Source organism: Zingiber officinale, chromosome 8A (assembly GCF_018446385.1).
Source record: "Zingiber officinale cultivar Zhangliang chromosome 8A, Zo_v1.1, whole genome shotgun sequence".
NCBI classification, from domain to species: domain Eukaryota; kingdom Viridiplantae; phylum Streptophyta; class Magnoliopsida; order Zingiberales; family Zingiberaceae; genus Zingiber; species Zingiber officinale.
This window is the reverse complement of record NC_056000.1, coordinates 82,162,082-82,181,711: the sequence shown is the minus strand read 5'-3', so window position 1 is coordinate 82,181,711 and position 19,630 is coordinate 82,162,082. Positions and strand designations below refer to the sequence as shown.

The following is a 19,630-nucleotide window of genomic DNA, read 5'->3' as shown; positions in this document are numbered from 1 at the left end:
ATAAAGACTAAAGATTCTAAGTATCAGAGTCCAATGCACGTCATAACAAGATCACAATCCTTTAGCAAGAGGAGTGGTTGGTAGAAGGCCTTGTCCAAATAAGCATTCATATACAAAAAATGTGGAACCGCCACATCAGCGGCCCCCCTAGAGCCGGTCCCACGGATATGGAGGGAGGTAAATGCAGGTACACAGGTGGAAAGTGCATGGCGGAGACGTTAACCCCAGGCAGTGACACCCCGGGGATCGACCCTGGACCTTTAAGCCACAGAACCATGCACTTCCCATCTGTGCTACGCCCTGGGGACAAATAAGCATTCATATACATCTGACTTGAAGATGAACCAAGAGGCTAGCATGAATACCAAAGGATGTCAAAAGACTAGCAATGACAACAAAGGCTTGTAGAGTAACCCAACAGATTTGTCTTTGTAAAGAGCATCTCTACCTGCATGGATGTTGTATGTCATGAATAGCATGGCCATTTGCAAAATTCAAACTTTTGTCCAGATATGGAACTTCTTCAAGCTTGACAAATACAACCCGGTATTCAGGAATGGCAGCTGTATAAGGAGTAGATGCACCTGTCTCATTTTCATCCTGAAGTAACTTATCCAACTCCGGCCAAAGAAGCTCCCTCCTGAAAGTACAGTTGATATTTCATATTCCACACAGGAGTAATGAGATAATGATGGGCAAAAGAGAAAAAAAAATAGAAAACTAAAAAATAGCAGTAGCCGACATTGAAATTTGGATGGTATGCATAAAAGTTTGCTGATACTACATACCATGCAGAGAAGTCATCCTCAATACCCTGATCATCATCTCCTAACCCCACTTGGACAATGTGCTTGGTGCCTATGCAGAGGAAAAAAATATAGAAGAATATCCAAGTACGAATGATACTTAAATTCATTAAACACATCTACAAACTTGCACATGGCTACTACATTACAGTTGTATGTATGAAACTCACATATAACATGAATACTCAACTGTTTCTTAGTAACTCCTCATACCATGTTGACTTTACAAGTTTTTAGAGTAACAATTAGTCTACAAAACAAGTTAAATTCTCTAGAAAAATGAAATGCATGAACTTTGAGCTTGCAACTGAAGATAGGATTTAAAATCAGCTTTAGGAGCATATGTGACTTAGTCAAATCACAAACTAAATAAATCAACTATATACCTTGCTCATAAAGTAGTTCATCGACCACCACAACAACCTTTGCAAGGACACAATACACAAATATATTAGCCAAGCAATTCCCACAAAAAAAATACTGACAATTTCATCATGCCAAACCTTATTAAAATGTTCATATTGCTGATTGCCCAAACTAAACACACCAAATTGAAGATTTTCCAACCAGGTTCCTCTCTCTTTCCCCTATAAAAACTAATAATCAGCAATCGATCAAGGCAAAAGGATTATTGGTAGAATAGATTAACTAAATGTGCATGTTTCCAGAACCTCTGTAAACCATTTGTAGAACCGGGCAGCATTATCAGTAGGCTCGCCATCTCCATACCTAAAGAAAACAAAGGGATCAGCTAGAACTTTGAGGAAACTAATCGTTTATAAAAACAAAAAATTCCTGGCTTTCAACTTACGTAGCCAAGAAGAACAAAGCCAAGCTCTCCTTTTTCAGGTTCTCCTCGTACTCATCATCCTCAGTAGTATATTCGTCCTATAATTGAGGAAACTAACTACAGATCAGTCAATTAATCAGTAGTATTTCCAATGATCTGAAACAGAAGGAAGATAATCTTACGATATCCATGACTTTAAATATGGCATTAGGGTACCGTGCTTTTGCCTCCTCAGCCAGCGCCTAGAAGGGGGGAAAAATCTAAGATCATGGGAGAAAAATTCAAAAATTGAACTACTCGTATAAAAACCCTAACCTTCGCGAACCCCTCAGCCGTCCTGGTTTGCGTCCTGAAGAAGACGGTGACCTTCTTCTTCCCTTGGTCCTCCTCTGTATCCATCTGGGTCTTCACTACTAGCGGCTTCGGCGGCTCGGCGGCCTTCCTTCTGCTTGATCGCCGGACGAAGAAGATTGCCACGCAACCGACAAGCACGGCGATGACTATGCTTAGGACGACGATCAGCAGCCAGTTCTCCACGAACGCATCTCCGGTGCTGGAATCGAGCCCATATCTGTCGGAGAGGGAGGCGACGACGACCGACAAGAGATCAAGGGACGACGCCTTCTCGGAACCTATCTGCATCTTGGCGGATCGAGCGGTGAATCGAAGCACAGATCTCTGATCTCTGTTTCTGTCTGCTTCGAATTGGGAGAATGAAGGAGGTCAAGATTGGGTCAGTGATGGGAGGGGAGGAGAAGATAGAGGCGAAGAAGGTGAGTCGCCCGAAGACGGCTCTCTCTCTCTGCCTCCCGTGGACAGCATCATATAGGGTTAGGTTAGAGGGAAGAGTTGAAAATTTTAGCTAAGTATTGGTGGGAAAATTATCATAGACATCAGATTTTAAAAACCGATGTTAAAATCGGTGTCTATTAATGAAAAAATGGACGCTCATAGACATCGCCTAAAAAACCGATGTCTATGAGCGAAAATCTGCGCTCATAGACACCGGTTTTTGGAAAAACCGGTGTAAAATACTCAAAGACATCGGTTTTTGCTTAAAACCATTGTTGTTCCACTGATGTCTATGAGGGTTTTTGTTGTAGTGATGACCTAGTATGAACCCTTAGGTCTGGATCACCAATTATTTGGTCAATTGGATGATTTGGGTTGACTCTTATAGATCTACGAGGTTGATTCACTTGAGGTTGATCTTCTTCTTCGTGATTTAAATCTTCACTGGGTCCTTCGTGATTATTATTGCCTTGACTAAAATCAATTGGCTGAATTTGGGTTTGTTCTAGGTTTTGGTTGAATTCCTTGAATTTTACATTTGAGGTTTCTTCAATTCTTAGTGTAACTTTATTATATATTCTATAACCTCTACTGTTTAGTGAGTATTTTACAAAAATTCCATTTTCTATTTTAGAAGTAAATTTTCCTAAGTGTTCTCTTATGTTTAGTATAAAGACTCTCACTTGGTTACCAGGATTCATAAACTCTAATACTTGAACCTGGAGGTTTAGAGTTCGAATCCTAGGGGAGGCAAAAATCCACTGCCAGGGGTGGAAAGTCCTAGTGAGTAACGGCACGGCCAAAGGGTCATCGATCGATGACATGAGAGGTCGCCAAATGGGCCGACGACATAAGGGCCGACAGTTGGGCCGCCACAAGGGCCGCCCAAGAGGCCAAAGGGTCGGGTCGTTACAGATTAGTTAGTTTGTGAGTGGATTTTGTTTGCTTTCCTTGTTGACAAGCATTACAGATTGTTCAGTCTAAATTAGATAATATTGGTAATCCTCTAACTAATTCATTAATTTGCTTATATTTCATAAGTTTGTGTGTGACATGTTAGGATCCTTCGTACGGAGGCTAGAGAGGGGGGGTGTGAATAGCTGACACCAAATCGTCGCGTTTCTACAAACTAGGTTAGCGCAGTGGAAAATAACACGTAGAAACGAAGGAAAAGAAGACAAACCTCAAACAAACCGATGTAACGAGGTTCGGAGATTAGGGCTCCTACTCCTCGGCGTGTCCGTAAGGTGGACGAGTCCAGTCAATCCGTCGGTGGATGAGTCCCCGGAAAACCGGCTAAAAATAACTCCTTATGGGTGGAGAAACCTCGCCACAATACTTGTAACAACAAGAAGTACAAGAAAGCAGAAGACAATACAAGTGTAAAAACAATCTTGCCTTCTCGTCGACTGGAAGAAGCAACAGCTCCAAGCGCCTACAACAGCAGATGGTCCAGCCGGAAGCTCACGCGAAGCTTTGGAGGAGCTCAATCAAAGCTCAAGCACAGCAGCACTTAGGGACAGGAAGAAGGAAAAAGAAGTAGTAGCACCAAAGCCTTGATCTCCTTTTATAACCTGCGAACCTGCACAGCGAAGACAGAAGCCAGCGGAGAAGACGGAGTGACCCGTTGTGACTCAACGGTCGAATGTGGACCGATCAGGCTCCACCCTGATCGGTCCAGGACCCTTCTGATCGGTCCGGGGACCGATCAGGCCCTGGGCTGATCGGTCCCTAGACCGATCAGAATGCTTCACAGAAAGTTGCCTAACTTTCTGTTCGTTTCTTGATCGGTCTGTGGACCGATCAGGCCACAGCTGGATCGGTCCACAGACCAATCCCACCTCTCTGTGAGAGAGGTGGCTGCGTCTCTGATCGGTCGTGGAGACTGATCAGGCTTCATGCTGATCGGTCCCTAGACCGATCAGTAAGCTCACAGAACCGATGCGCTTTGCCTTCTGTTTGTTATCTGATCGGTCACCAGACCGATCAGATACACAAACGTATCACTGGATCAGTCTGCAGACCGATCCAGAGCTTGGTTTTTGCCCAAACCAAGTCCCAAGTCTCCCAAACCATCATCCGGTCAACCTTGACCTGTTGGTACATCATGCTTAGCATCCGGTCACTCCCTTGACCTGCTAAGACTCTCCACCAAGTGTCCGGTCAATCCCTTTGACCCACTTGGACTTTTCTCTTCGTGTCAAGTATCCGGTCACTCCCTTGACCTGCTTAACCTTCTTAACACCAGATGTCCGATCACCCTTGATCCATTTGGATTTTCCCTTGCCCGGCTTCACTCACCAGGACTTTCACCTAGCTTCACTCACTAGGGTTTTCACCTGGCTTCACTCACCAGGATTTCCAATCTGCCTGGCATCACTCACCAGGACTTTCAAACTGCCTGACTTCACTCACCAGGACTTTCCCGAATGCCTAGCTTCACTCACCAGGACTTCCACTTTCACCTAGCTTCACTCACTAGGATTTTCACCTGGCTTCACTTACCACGGCTTCACTCACCAGGACTTCTCCGACTGCCTGGCTTCACTCACCAGGACTTTTCCCCGTGCCAAACTCCCTGTTTGGACTTTCCCCGTGCCAAGTCTCCATACTTGGACTTTCCGTGTGCCAAGCTACCTGCTTGGACTTTTCCCCGTGCCAAGTCTCCATACTTGGACTTTTCGCGTGCCAAGCTCCCTGCTTAGACTTTTCCCGAATCAGGTCAACCAGGTCAACCTTGACCTAAGGTTGCACCTACAATCTCCCAAACACCTATTCTTGTCAAACATCAAGAATACAACTCTCTTCTCGTCAAACATCGTCAAACATCAAAACACAACTCGAGTCAGGTCAACTCGAGTCAGGTCAACCAGGTCAACCTTGACCTAAGGTTGCACCAACAATCTCCCCCTTTTTGATGTTTGACAAAATCCAAAATCAAGTTAGGTTAACCCGATAACCTAACTTAGCTTTTCCAATGTTCTTCCTTGAACATTCTTCCAAAACCTACACTCTCCCCCTTGGGACATCTCTCCCCCTTTTTGACACACATCAAAAAGAGGGAATCAAGGTCAAGAGTTTCTTCCTAATGAAAGTCCCATACCTTTCATTGAAACCCTTAATTTCCCCCTTGATACTAAACTCAACACTCAACTTAGTGACAATCCCATATCACTAATCCTCAAAAGTCTTAAGAAGTAAAAACTCCCCCTAAAAGTCAACTCCCCCTTGACAATTAGTTAAGACTCCCCCTAAAGGTCAACTCCCCCTTGACCATTGCACCAACAATGTCTTGGAGAGTTTCAAACCTTTAGAAACCCGAAACTCAACTCCCACAGCTGAACTTTCAGACCACAGTCGAAATTCAGCAAATTCAGCGCGCCTGATCGGTCACCGGACCGATCAGGACCCCTCTGGATCGGTCCCCAGACCGATCCAGCCTTCCCTGGATCGGTCCAGTGACCGATCCAGCCTTGGACAGACTCGAGTTCTGATTTCCTTCTCCCGAAATTCAGAAACTCACAACAAATTCCAGAAAATTCCAAAAATTATAAAATTTTGAGGATATATTCCTCATAACATATACTATCAAGTAAAAATAGTTTTCTATGAAAATAACTTCCATTTTCAAATCTTGATACAAATTTCGAAAAGTTTTGAAGTAGCTCAAAGTTTCAAAAACTTTGTATCACTTTGCTCAATGATGAATGCTATCACTAGAAAAGCTTCACCAAGGTTTTTCAAATCAATTTTGAAATGATCTTAAACCCTTTAATTTGGGACCACAATCTTAGGGCTATATGCACATGACTTGTACACAAGCTTTCCCTATGATCCCCACTTTTGAATTAGGTTCATCTAGGTACAAAAAAACTATGCACCTTGATCCTAACTCATAATCCTAATATTTCACACACATCTAAGGTGTATCAAAACACATTCAAGTCAATTTTGATGTGAGATATGGGTCAAGGTTATCTTAAACTAGATTCTCATGCATTTTCTAAACTACAATTTGATCTCCATATCAAATTGTGTTGTTTATCCTTAGATCAATTTCATTGATCATTAATGCAAGAGATGATGACATGGCATGAAATAATATCATAAATGAAAACATGTGCCAATGTCATGATGTCATGACATAAAGTGTGAAACTTAAATAAAGAATGACATTTAAACTAACCTAAGCATTATCATGACATTTTAAATGATAAACTTAAATATGATGTCATGACATGTGAGGGCAAACAATCATGGCAAGATTTAGCATGAATAAGACATACCTAGATTACCTATCTAAGTATCCTTAGCCTTAGCTAATACTTAAGCTTTAACCCTTGATTGCCCTAATATGCCAAAATCCTAATTTTGACACTTCTTGAACTCATGCCACTTAAAGATCAAATTTATCCTCAAATCTTGGCATGTTTCATTTTTCCTCAAGAGTTCTCTAGATTTTCCCAAATTGTGCCAATTGAAATTAACATCATCATTTTCCATGATGGCACATTTTACTCTTCCAAGGAGTAAATATTAATGATTGTTCCATATCATTTTCAAAGGTTCCCAAAAACCTTGAAAATGCTCCTTGAGTGTCAATTTCCTCAAAGTTGGGTTGACTACCCTTCTAATCGGAGTTGACACTCTCTAACCCATCTATGGGGTAGAGAAGATGTTCCTAGGTACCCAATACCTATTTGAGCTCATTGGGTTCACTAAATATTCACTAGGGATAACTTCCCTAACAACCCTCCTAATGACCCTCTTAGGCTTTAAAGCCTTGGTCATTTGCGACTCATCAAGATCAACTCTAGGGGTGACTCCCCTTGTGACCTTGGTGGTGGTCTTCCTAGCCCTAGATTTTGTTCCATAATCGAATGGAACATTGTGATAAGTGGGCTTGACCACTTGGGACTTAGGTTTGTGACCCAAACCTTTCTTGTCCTTGGACATTGGTTTTTGACCCCTAGACCCTAGAGTCAAATCCTTAAGAGCCTTTTCTAGAGAATCAAGTCTTGACCTCAAGACTTGGTTTTCTTTCTCTAATACCTCAAGTTTTGATTTATCATTTTTCTTTGAGGTATTCCTAGGCATGTGTCTAGATGATTTGGGATTTCTATCTAGATTTTCCTTAGCCTTAGATGAGTTAATTCTAGGGTTAGCATTTCTAGAGTTGTTCTTATCTAGGCTAACATGCTTGGCTCCTAAGCACATGTATCGATTTCTAGTGTTAACATGCTTATCATTATTGACAATGGCTATAAGACTACTAGCATGCATCCTACTAGAATTGCAAGAATGGGCTTTAAATGTTACCTTAGGGTTTGCCTTAGCTCCCCCTATACACGTGCTTTGTCTCTTGTCCTTGCGAGGTTGCCTCCCCCTTGGACATTGACTCCTATAGTGTCCCCGTTGCTTGCATTGGAAGCACACCACGTGCTCTTTGCCTTTGCGTATCGGGATTCCGGCTTTCTTGACCTTTGGCGCCGGTGGGGTCTTTCTAACCCTCTTTGGACACTTACTCTTGTAATGCCCAAATTCCCTACACTCAAAGCACATTATGTGTAATTTGCTAGAAATTAAAATGCTTGAGTTACCTAGGTTTGAGGATGGATGGATGCTCTCTTCTTCATCCCTCCCGGAGGTAGAAGCTTCTTCTTCGTGCTCCGATCTTGAAGAAGAACTCACCTCCTCTTCTTCTTTAGATGTTGAGTAGCCCTCAACTTCTAATTCCTCACCTCCACGATGTGAGCTACTTGGCTCACTAGACTCCTCTTCATGGCTTGAAGTGGGGCTCTCCTCATGGAGTTTGGCCAAGTTGTTCCACAACTCCTTGGCATTATTGTATCCTCCTATCTTACACAAAATATCATTAGGTAAAGAAAATTCAATGATTTTCGTTACCTCATCATTGATGGTTGATTGGTGGATTTGCTCCTTGGTCCACTCCTTCTTCTCTAGGGTTTCTCCTTTCTTGTCCATCGGAGGCTTGAAACCTAATTGAACACAACTCCAATTTTCAAGGTTAGTCATAAGAAAATACCTCATTCTTACCTTCCAATACGCGAAGTCGCAGCACTCGTAGAAGGGTGGAAACGTGATGTCTTCTCCGAGTCGATCCATTCTCTAGCTTGTGCTCCCACGGGTGTTAATCCGACGAAGAGCAACCTTGCTCTGATACCACTTGTTAGGATCCTTCGTACGGAGGCTAGAGAGGGGGGTGTGAATAGCCGACACCAAATCGTCGCGTTTCTACAAACTAGGTTAGCGCAGCGGAAAATAACACGTAGAAACGAAGGAAAAGAAGACAAACCTCAAACAAACCGATGTAACGAGGTTCGGAGATTAGGGCTCCTACTCCTCGGCGTGTCCGTAAGGTGGACGAGTCCAGTCAATCCGTCGGTGGATGAGTCCCCGGAAAACCGGCTAAAAATAACTCCTTATGGGTGGAGAAACCTCGCCACAATACTTGTAACAACAAGAAGTACAAGAAAGCAGAAGACAATACAAGTGTAAAAACAATCTTGCCTTCTCGTCGACTGGAAGAAGCAACAGCTCCAAGCGCCTACAACAGCAGATGGTCCAGCCGGAAGCTCACGCGAAGCTTTGGAGGAGCTCAATCAAAGCTCAAGCACAGCAGCACTTAGGGACAGGAAGAAGGAAAAAGAAGTAGTAGCACCAAAGCCTTGATCTCCTTTTATAACCTGCGAACCTGCACAGCGAAGACAGAAGCTAGCGGAGAAGACGGAGCGACCCGTTGTGACTCAACGGTCGAATGTGGACCGATCAGGCTCCACCCTGATCGGTCCAGGACCCTTCTGATCGGTCTGGGGACCGATTAGGCCCTGGGCTGATCGGTCCCTAGACCGATCAGAATGCTTCGCAGAAAGTTGCCTAACTTTCTGTTCGTTTCCTGATCGGTCTGTGGACCGATCAGGCCACAGCTGGATCGGTCCACAGACCGATCCCACCTCTCTGTGAGAGAGGTGGCTGCGTCTCTGATCGGTCGTGGAGACCGATCAGGCTTCATGCTGATCGGTCCCCAGACCGATCAGTAAGCTTACAGAACCGATGCGCTTTGCCTTCTGTTTGTTATCTGATCGGTCACCAGACCGATCAGATACACAAACGTATCACTGGATCGGTCTGCAGACCGATCCAGAGCTTGGTTTTTGCCCAAACCAAGTCCCAAGTCTCCCAAACCATCATCCGGTCAACCTTGACCTGTTGGTACATCATGCTTAGCATCCGGTCACTCCCTTGACCTGCTAAGACTCTCCACCAAGTGTCCGGTCAATCCCTTTGACCCACTTGGACTTTTCTCTTCGTGTCAAGTATCCGGTCACTCCCTTGACCTGCTTGACCTTCTTAACACCAGATGTCCGATCACCCTTGATCCATCTGGATTTTCCCTTGCCCGGCTTCACTCACCAGGACTTTCACCTAGCTTCACTCACTAGGGTTTTCACCTGGCTTCACTCACCAGGATTTCCAATCTGCCTGGCATCACTCACCAGGACTTTCAAACTGCCTGGCTTCACTCACCAGGACTTTCCCGAATGCCTAGCTTCACTCACCAGGACTTCCACTTTCACCTAGCTTCACTCACTAGGATTTTCACCTGGCTTCACTCACCAGGATTTCCCGACTGCCTGGCTTCACTCACCAGGACTTTTCCCCGTGCCAAACTCCCTGTTTGGACTTTCCCCGTGCCAAGTCTCTATACTTGGACTTTCCGCGTGCCAAGCTACCTGCTTGGACTTTTCCCCGTGCCAAGTCTCCATACTTGGACTTTTCGCGTGCCAAGCTCCCTGCTTAGACTTTTCCCGAATCAGGTCAACCAGGTCAACCTTGACCTAAGGTTGCACCTACAATCTCCCAAACACCTATTCTTGTCAAACATCAAGAATACAACTCTCTTCTCGTCAAATATCGTCAAACATCAAAACACAACTCGAGTCAGGTCAACTCGAGTCAGGTCAACCAGGTCAACCTTGACCTAAGGTTGCACCAACATGACATTCTTCGATGTCATAACCAAGTTTCTTCTTTTTTATGTTAAGTAACTCTTAAGTGAAGAAATGGTTAGGTTAATTGCATAGATGTTGTCTTTTCTAAACCCTTTTAGACTTATTGTAGGGTTATCTAAGTGCCTGATTAAGCATTCCGAAGATACTAACTTAACCTTATATCTAGTGTCACATAATTGACTAATACTAAAAAGGTTATACTAGAAATTTTTAACAAGTAACACATTTATAATAATAATGTCAGTTTTAAGTTCAATATTACCTATGCCAATTATCTTGAGTTTGCCGTTGTTCCCAAAGGTAATTGTTCCTAAGCTTTTGTAGGTAAGTTGAGTGAATTTGGTATTATCTCCAGTCATATGTTTGGAGCAATAACTGTCCAAGATCCACTTGGTTTCCTATAATAGGTAGGAGTTAGGGTTAATTTGAGTTTGATTTTAAATTTACTTAAAATGATTCTTAAGTTTAATTATTTAATTAAGAATAATTTTAAATTTCTTACTTTAGAATAACCCCTTAAGATAATTTTTTAAGTTAAAAAATTATAAAATAATTTTGAAGTTAAAAGGATTTAAAATAATTTTTAAGTTAAAAGGATTTAAAATAAATTTTTAAGTTTAAAATAATTTTTACGTTAAAAATATTTAAAATAATTTTTAAGTAAAAAATTTAAGATAATTTTTAAGTTTATAATAAAATTTTAAGTTAAAAAGTTTTAAAATAATTTTTAAGTTAAAAAGTTTAAGATAATTTTTAAGTTTAAAATAATTTTTTAAGTTAAAAAGATTTAAATTAATTTTTAAGTTAAAAAAGTTTAAGATAATTTTTAAGTTTAAAATAATTTTTTAAGTTAAAAAGATTTAAATTAATTTTTAATTTAAAAAAGTTTAAGATAATTTTTAAGTTTAAAATAATTTTTTTAAGTTAAAAAGATTTAAAATAATTTTTAAGTTAAAAAAGTTTAAGATAATTAAGTTTAAAATAAATTTGTAAGTTAAAAAAGTTTAAGATAATTAAGTTTAAAATAATTTTTTAATTTAAAATAATTTTGAAATCAAATTTTCAATTTAATTTAATTTTAATTTGATTTTGGTCCTTAGTCATCTCACCCGATATAAATTTTCAATTAGGGAATCCTATAATTTTTTGAGATGAGTCAAATTCGATTTTTAGGGTTTGGTTTAACTTTGTGTTAGATTCAGGTTTAACTTTGGACTCAACAAACAGGCATTATTTGGATAAACTTCTTGGCTATGGTGAGTCACTTGGACATCATTAGAGTAATCATGCCTTCGAAGTTTTTCAAATAGTCTTATTCACTGAACTTAATACAAAACCTTGGTCTAACTGGTTAGGATCCGTAAGAGGTAGCTTCGGTTAGTTCCACTAAGTCAAATGCATCAAGTCGAAGTCATATCTTCCTAGACATGCATAGACAAAGTTTTCCTAACGTACTATCATCCAAAACTTCACCAGTACCGTAGGTCAAGTTAAACTGATGGCCCTTTTTAATACTAGACCTAATTACCCTGTCGGGTAGGTTATTTTTGGAGGTGTCAACTATTCTAGAGCCCCCCTGAATTATTTATCTAATTTAGGTTTTAATTTTGGGTTTATGTCGATTACTTTTATAATTATATTTGACTTGATGATCGTCCGAATTTGGATAGGCTCTAAAATAGTTTGATTTTGATTTATTTAGTCTAGATTTGTGTTTTGGCTTTTGATTTGGTTTATCAAATTTTACATAGTATATTTTATCTTTGGGTATGTAATATTGGTTAATTCCTACTTGTGTGGTTAAGCATGCTTTCGGAACCCAAGCTTTAGTTTGTTGCTTGTGTTGAGTTATTAGTGATATAAACGTTTTATTTGAACGTGACTTGTAGCCAAGTCCGGATTTATTGTAAACGGTTTTTTGACTATTTAAAATAAGATCTAAATTTTTAGCTCTTGCTGTAAATTTTTATAAAAGCCCTTTTAATTTATTAATTTCTATTTTAGTGTTAAATTTTCCTCCTCAAGTGTTAAATCTTGAGTTGGATTAGGATTTGTGATTTGTTCCTTGAGGTTTTGATTTTCCTTAAGGAGCAATTTATTTTCATTTTAAATTGCAATTAATTTTTTATCTAAACAAGAAATGACTTTGAAAATTTTCTTATTTAGACTAAGGTATACCTCTTTGGGGCCTTCGGAAACTTGTACGGACTTGTGGCTCGATCCGGGTTCGGACCCATCTTTCGATTTTGACTCGCAAGCCATCAACGCAAGGTGGCTTTGGTGCTTCTGCTCCTCGACTGAAGACGAGTGGTCCCATGTTGCTTTGAGATCCTTCTTCATGGTTGTCTTCGACTTGTCGCTCTTCATCTTCGGGCACTCATTCTTGTAGTGACCTTTCTTGTTGCACCCGAAGCAAGTCATGTTCCTTGGTTCAATTAGGAAGTTGATCTTCTGCAGGTCTTTTCTGCTGAAGTTCTTCTTCCTCCTAGTGAACATCTTCCTTACCAAGTTCACCAGGTACTCTTCGTCTTCTGAATCTTGGTCATAGTCATCTTCAGGTTCAAGCTTGGTCTTCATCTTTTCTTTGGAGGAACTTGTAAACAAAGCGATTCCTTTCTCAGTTCTAGCGTTAGTCTACTCGTGTAACTCAAGTTCGCAAAACAACTCGTCTAATTTTAACTTAGAGAGATTCTTCAAAATCTTGTAGGCATCCACGATGGATGCCCACAATGCATTTTGAGGAAACGTGTTTAGAGCGTACCTGATTAAGTCGCGATTCTCCAATTGGTAGTCTATTGCGTGAAGTCCATTGAGGATGTCTTTAATCCTCGCATGGAGCTGACTTGCCCTTTTTTCTTCCTGCATTTTAATATTAAAGAGTTTATTTAAAAGAAGGTCATGTTTAGTTACCTTGGCATCGCTTGTTCCTTCGTGTAGTTCGACCAGCTTGTCCCATAATTCCTTCGCATTTTGGTGTGGGCTCACTCGGTTCAGTTTTTCCCTCGTCAGTCTGCATTGCAGCGTGTTAAGGGCTTTAAAGTCCGTTAAGGCTTTCCTTTTCATGTCCGGAGTCCACTGTTCTAGATCTAGTGGGTTTCCGGAGTTGTCGACTGGTGCCTTGTATCCTCTGGTGACACTGAACCACTGGTCGAAATCGGTCTTCAAATAGACCTCCATTCGCTTCTTCCAGTAAGGGAAATCGTCACCGCTGAATAGAGGGAGACGGACTGTACTGAAACCTTCGATTTGAGACATTTTACCTTGCACACAAACAAATAAGGAAACAAGAAATCCCAAGACTTGGTCTTGGATTACTAGTGCGGGATTAAATTAAAAAGAATCTTAAACTGAATTGGTTTTGCACCAGTTCAGCTTAATTGCTACGAAAAAAACTTCCAAAAAAGGTAATAATATAAGTTTGAATTATAACGTAAAACTTAAAGTTGAAAAAAAAACTTCACCCCCGTGTCTGATTGGTGGTTGCACCAAACCAGAGCAGTACCCGCTCTGATACCACTTGTTGGATTGTAATTCGTAGCGAGTACGCTGCGAAAAAGAAAGAGAACAATGCTAACAAGAATCGATTTACTTGGTTCGGAGCCTTGGTCGACTCCTACTACAAGGCCCGCACTTGTCGAGTATTTTCGTTAGGCAATCACTAATAGTTCGCAAAAATATTACAAATGAAAGTACAAGAACTTTTAAATAGGAAATACCAACAACAATAAAGGAATGAAAATTCAGTACGTAATCGGAGAAGCTTCGCAGCGTCGCAGGGGTACATCGTAGTAAAGCAGGCATTGGAAGACGTTATTGTTAGTTGTTCTTTGCTCCAGGGCTCACCCTCCTTATATAGGATGCTCCGGACGCCCAGATCCCTTCCGAGTGCCTGGACCATGACGTTGTCAGACCAATCAGCGCGCTCCAAGCTGTCGAGGATAGAATTTACCTTCCGAACCAATTCCGGGCGCCCGAACCACCTTTCTCCAGAAAGTCCTTCTCCTGCAAGAAAGAGTTAGTCCGAGGGAAAATAATAGTTAAACTACCCTGCAAAACAGAAGTTAGCACAATATAATAAAAGAATAGGAATTTAATCAAGATCTCAACTTAGATTTTCGAAATAGTTCCAAGTTGAATGGACGCCTAAGTTCCCTAACTAGGAATTCGTCCTCACCAAGTCACTCTCCTCTAGTGACTCACCTTAACTTACCTGTCAGACGTTCGACCAGCCTGTCGACCAGTTTGGACTTCGTGTCAGCTATCATGTCAGCTCGTCGACCTAGCTGGACTTCGTGCCAGACATCCGGTCAGCCCGTCGACCAGACTGGGCTACACGCCAACTATCAGGTCAACCCATTGACCTATCTGGACTTCGTGTCAGACATCCGGTCAGCCCGTGGATCAGTCTGGGTTTCTCCTGCACACTTAGTTAAAGTGTTAGATCACAATGAAACTAACTTAACCTACTTTGTCATTCATCAAAACCTGAGTTAGACCGTTAGTATCAACCTGAATTAGACCGTTAGAGAATTCATGTATCAACTACAAATACAATGATAAGTATACATATACACAGAGTGAAAATTACAAGCTAAGTAATGAAAAAAAAGAATGCTTATATATATTAACAAAATGTTTCCAGTACAACAATTAATATGTCTCAAGTAGAGAAGGAAACAAATTAGCTGGACAAGCTCCAAACTCTAAGCTCTCCAGTGGCATCGCCGGTAAAGAATAAACAACTAGGGTCACTTTTGACCACCTTCAACTCCTCACTAAAGTGAATTTGGCCCCTCCGCGTGAATCTGCAAAACAAGAACAAAGATTAAAGATTATGCTTATCGATTCTCTCATAATTTCAAAAGAATAAACATGATGATAAATCAATCTTAAATTAGCACATACGATGGCAAATCATAGAGACAAACGGAACGATCACTGCGTGCACATATCAATACTGACTTAGCATTAGCATCGCTAATGCCGCAAAGAGAAATCACGCCCTGAAGAAATTAAACAAAAAGTAATTAAAGGTGAAATAACGATCATTAGAATATTAAAACTAGCTAGTGGGAATATTAAAAATTACTCACGTTATTTTCTTGATGTGTATAAACTAGTTGCAACTGTTGACTTCCTTCGGAAGTGGCCCAAATCTGCACAAAGAAAAATTAAATGATTATTACAAATAAATGTTAATATTAAATCATGTACCATATAATAAATGAAACAATAAAGCAATGAATATAATACTAACTTTTATTGAGTTATCAAGAGAGCAAGATAGGATATACGGTCCCCATGAAAGCAGCGACATCACTGATGATGTATGACCATTAATTGTTTGTATGCATTGTAACGAAGTGAGATCCCACACCTGGAGTCAAGTAAAAATAAAGGGATTAATTATAAAATGACCATGCATTATTCGAACATTTAATAAAAATAAAAATAATAATAATAATTACCTTAATTGTGTGATCCATAGAACCGGAATAGAGTTTATCTTCATGCACTAGCAGTGACACTACTGGAAGTAGATGCCCATCGAGAGATGCCATCGGCTGTTCTGTAATTAATTCTTCTGAATTGAATTGCCAAGCCAAAATGGATCCATCCTGTAACAATAAATACAAAAATGAGATTTATTGCATGAAAAGTCACATCAAATAATTTACTATTAAAACGTGATTAAAAATAATATATATATATACCTGGATACCAGCAAAAACGAATCCATTCGAAGCAGCTATAGCATGAACTTGTCCTCCAAGCTCTTCGATTATATACTGAGTTTTGGTATGTGAATTGTAGGCCTGTCAATAAATTAATTAATTAATTAAAATAAGGTTAATTAGTAAGTTATCAAAAAAAACAATTTAATGAAATATGAAAATAAATAAATAAATAAATATATATGAGTCAGAAGTTCTCACTTGGAAAGAATCGAAAACGCCCATAAAGCTCCAATGTTGCTCAGTGAGGAGGGCTCCAACTTCAGCACCCATTATGTTTACACGAACACGCTGGAAAATGTTTAATGATTTTTAGGTAAACAAATTAATTAAAGAGGTAGTTAATTATTAATGTTAACAGAATTTATATATTAATTAAATTCCATAAAATTAATTAATTAACCTGTCCGGTGACTGAATCCCAGACGCTGATGGTCCCATCTTTGCTTCCTAGGAGCAATCTGTTTGTATCGGATGCTAATGCGATCCCAGATATGGCCTGTTAATTCCATCACCAAATCAATTAATAAAAACGAGCTAGAATTAATTAAATGAATAGGAATTCATGAAACAATTAATTAAAGAACAAATTAAATGACTAAAGAATTTATAAAATTCAAACAAAAATATTATTATATTGGTAATTATCACCTGTTGATGCCCCCGGAGCGTGGCCAGAAGAGAGCAATTGCTCTCGTTACGAACCGTGTCCCTGTCAGCGGCGATCTTATTCTTATCATCAGCAATGACCTGCACCTGCTACATCAGAATAATAAGATATAATTAAATGAACAACGATATAATTGAATTTGAACAAATAATAATAATAATAATAATAATAAACCTAGATGATGACCTGCTGATTCGCTGGGGCAGTGTCGGCGACTATCTCGTCGGCGAATGACTCAACAGGTCTCGCTCTCTCAACAGTAGAGAGGTTGGCTCCGGAGGAAGCATGCGGCGAAACAACGGAGGAAGCAGTATTCTCTCCCCTCCATGCGAGATCGTGCTTGTCGTTTGCCACCGGAGCAGAGGGAGGCTGCAGGTTGTGCTTGCCCTTTGTTGCCGGAGCAAACGGGGGCTGCAGATTGCGCTTGGCGTTTGTTGCCGGAGATGACAACGGGGTCTGCAGATTGCGCTTGGCGTTTGTTGCCGGAGATGACAACGGGGTCTGCAGATTGCGCTTGGTGTTTTTCTCCGGAGCAGATGGGGGCTGTTCGGCGTGGAGGAAGCGACAAGGTCGACGGTTGCATCGACCCGCGCGCCAGAAGACGCAAGGGACTGCCACCGGCGGCTTCTGAAGAACCACCCTCTTGTTGCGATGGAGAACACACGATTCCATCTCCGCCGCAATTGATCAAGAGAAAAGAGTTTGGATTGGGGAGGAAGGAATTGAAGAATGATTACGAACACGCTAGGTTAAAACATTTATATGTAATCCTAAAAATGGCGGGATGTTTGATAATGAGGCGGGTTAATGTCATCACTGGACTGTTTACTCAACTTTAAGTCAACACTTTTTAAAATTAAATAGTTAGTTTTTAAACTTTATAAGTAAAAAAGTTAAATCTTATCCATAAATGATACTTTAGAAACACTCTGCTAAACCAATTACATCTTGACTTAGATATTAAGGAAGATTATGGATTGCCAATGAATTTTTTTTTCCAAATTAAATTTAGCCGGTAATATTTAAAATTATCGTACAGATTAAATTTGATCAATAAGAAATTAAAATGATCGACAAAATAAATTTTAGCGGTAAATAATTATAATAATTGACTGATGCAGTAATGATGAGGGATCCTATCCCGCTGTCACGGTAGAGGCCAAAGGAGGTCAAAGTCAAGGCAATCAATGCGAAGGACCGTCTCTTTGGCAGAGCGACTATGCTGCTCAACGATCAGTAAGTCTTCAGCTTCCTTCATCTTCTAGGCGAGAGCCCGAGCCTCCTTATTCTTCTCGTCCAGGTCGGCGATAGCTCGGTTCTTCCTCGCGTTCGCCAACTCGATCTTGTTATTAAAAGTGGTGACCTACTTATTCAGTCGCTCGAGCATGATGGCCTGCCCAGCGCTCTTTACCCGTTCGGCCTCGAGCAGCTTCTCGCTCTTCTCCAGAGCGGCATGGAGTTGGGCCACCTCGACGTCGATTTTTTCCTGAGCGGCGGAGGATTGGCCGCTCGATGCCTTCAACTATTTAACTTCCTCCTCCAGAAAGGCGAGTCTTTGGCTCATGGTCAGACTCTCCACTCAGTACTGTGAATCAGTAAAAAAGAGTTCGTGAGTACCGATCGGAGGTAAATTATGAATTTACATTAAAGTACTTACTCCAGTTGACATTTGGGTGTGACTATTAGCAAGGGCGCCCGGAGGCATCATCGTCGCACGGGATCGGGCGCCCTCCCAGATTTTGGCGAGCGACCCCTGTATGATAATTTGGTGCTCGGGGCCTTGATACCCGACACTTGGCTCGCTGTATTCATCGATGGCCAAGTGGAGGATTGCAGCGATATTGTGTTGGCCGCTCGAGGCCGACTACGTCGAGGTTGCCTAACCCGAGGGGCGGGACTTCTCAACCTTGGAGGGCTTTGAAGTTGGCGGCATGAAGGCCACCGGCGGCGCGGCGAGAGTCCCTTTAGGCAGATCAACAAGGGACGACACCCGGTCAGACGACAAGGAGGCCACCATTGGTTGAGTCGGAGTTAGGGTCGAAGTTTCGACCCACTTGGACGACTGCGCCGTCGAAGTAGCAGAACACGATGAAGGCTCGACCCGTTGCCTCTTGCGCCGGTTCAGTGGCACGTCAGAGGAGGCCGAGCCCGATGGTTCCTCGATGGGAATAATGGGTCGTTGCTCGCCTGGAGGCTGTGAGCCTAGGACGACCCCTCTGCTCGACGCATGGCTAGCCTCACCTTCGCCCACCACCACGGGTGTCTCCTAGCTCAGGCCGAGTGGATCTTCATGGGAGTCGACCGGATGCAGGTCTTGGCTTGATAGTTCTTTAGTAGTCACCGCCTCGATCGCAGCGTCCTTAAGCTTCGACTTGCCGGCCATACGTGCTCGCATCATGACTTCGGCTACAAAAGAAAAAAAAATCAGTTGGCATCAAAAGAAGAGGTAAAGACGCTTCATACCTAGGTTAGTCGGCTGCCGGGTGCGGATCAGACTCAAGCTAAATATGTACAAAACGCCCTCCAGCAGCAGCTTATGGATGTCGTATTTTTGATCGGCTAGCATGGAGGTTGCAATCAAATAGTCTGGTCGGCTCTTATAACTTTTTAGAGGGGGTTGAGGTGCCACTTCGAGCTGCCAGCTGGTTGGGAAGTCTGGCCGCTCGGGAAGGCGCATGAAAAAAAAAATACTCTTTTCAGTGCTTGTTAGAGGTCGACATCTTGTCGAAGAATACCAAGCCGACTCACGACTGGAAGAGGAAGGTTCCCGAATCGGAAAGTTTAGGGTAATAAAAGTAATGAAA

At 41.5% G+C, this 19,630-nt stretch overlaps 2 protein-coding genes across 2 annotated transcripts; both read right to left on the bottom strand.

The window, feature by feature from the left end:
• Nucleotides 1-340: 340 nt before the first annotated feature.
• LOC122011022 (NADPH--cytochrome P450 reductase 1-like) lies at nucleotides 341-2,238 on the bottom strand. The gene is made up of 8 exons (XM_042567470.1): nucleotides 1,912-2,238; nucleotides 1,779-1,838; nucleotides 1,618-1,694; nucleotides 1,478-1,535; nucleotides 1,310-1,393; nucleotides 1,193-1,229; nucleotides 789-858; nucleotides 341-640 (listed from the first exon to the last, which is right to left on the bottom strand). The coding sequence occupies exons 1-8, from the start codon at nucleotides 2,236-2,238 to the stop codon at nucleotides 445-447; spliced, it is 909 nt and encodes a 302-aa protein (XP_042423404.1). The 3' UTR covers nucleotides 341-444.
• Nucleotides 2,239-15,102: 12,864 nt separating this feature from the next.
• LOC122011021 (zinc finger CCCH domain-containing protein 17-like) lies at nucleotides 15,103-17,498 on the bottom strand. The gene is made up of 10 exons (XM_042567469.1): nucleotides 17,013-17,498; nucleotides 16,808-16,912; nucleotides 16,560-16,655; nucleotides 16,358-16,447; nucleotides 16,136-16,237; nucleotides 15,890-16,039; nucleotides 15,679-15,798; nucleotides 15,515-15,577; nucleotides 15,327-15,424; nucleotides 15,103-15,226 (listed from the first exon to the last, which is right to left on the bottom strand). Exons 1-10 carry the CDS (start codon nucleotides 17,496-17,498, stop codon nucleotides 15,103-15,105), a joined length of 1,434 nt encoding a protein of 477 aa, XP_042423403.1.
• Nucleotides 17,499-19,630: the final 2,132 nt, after the last annotated feature.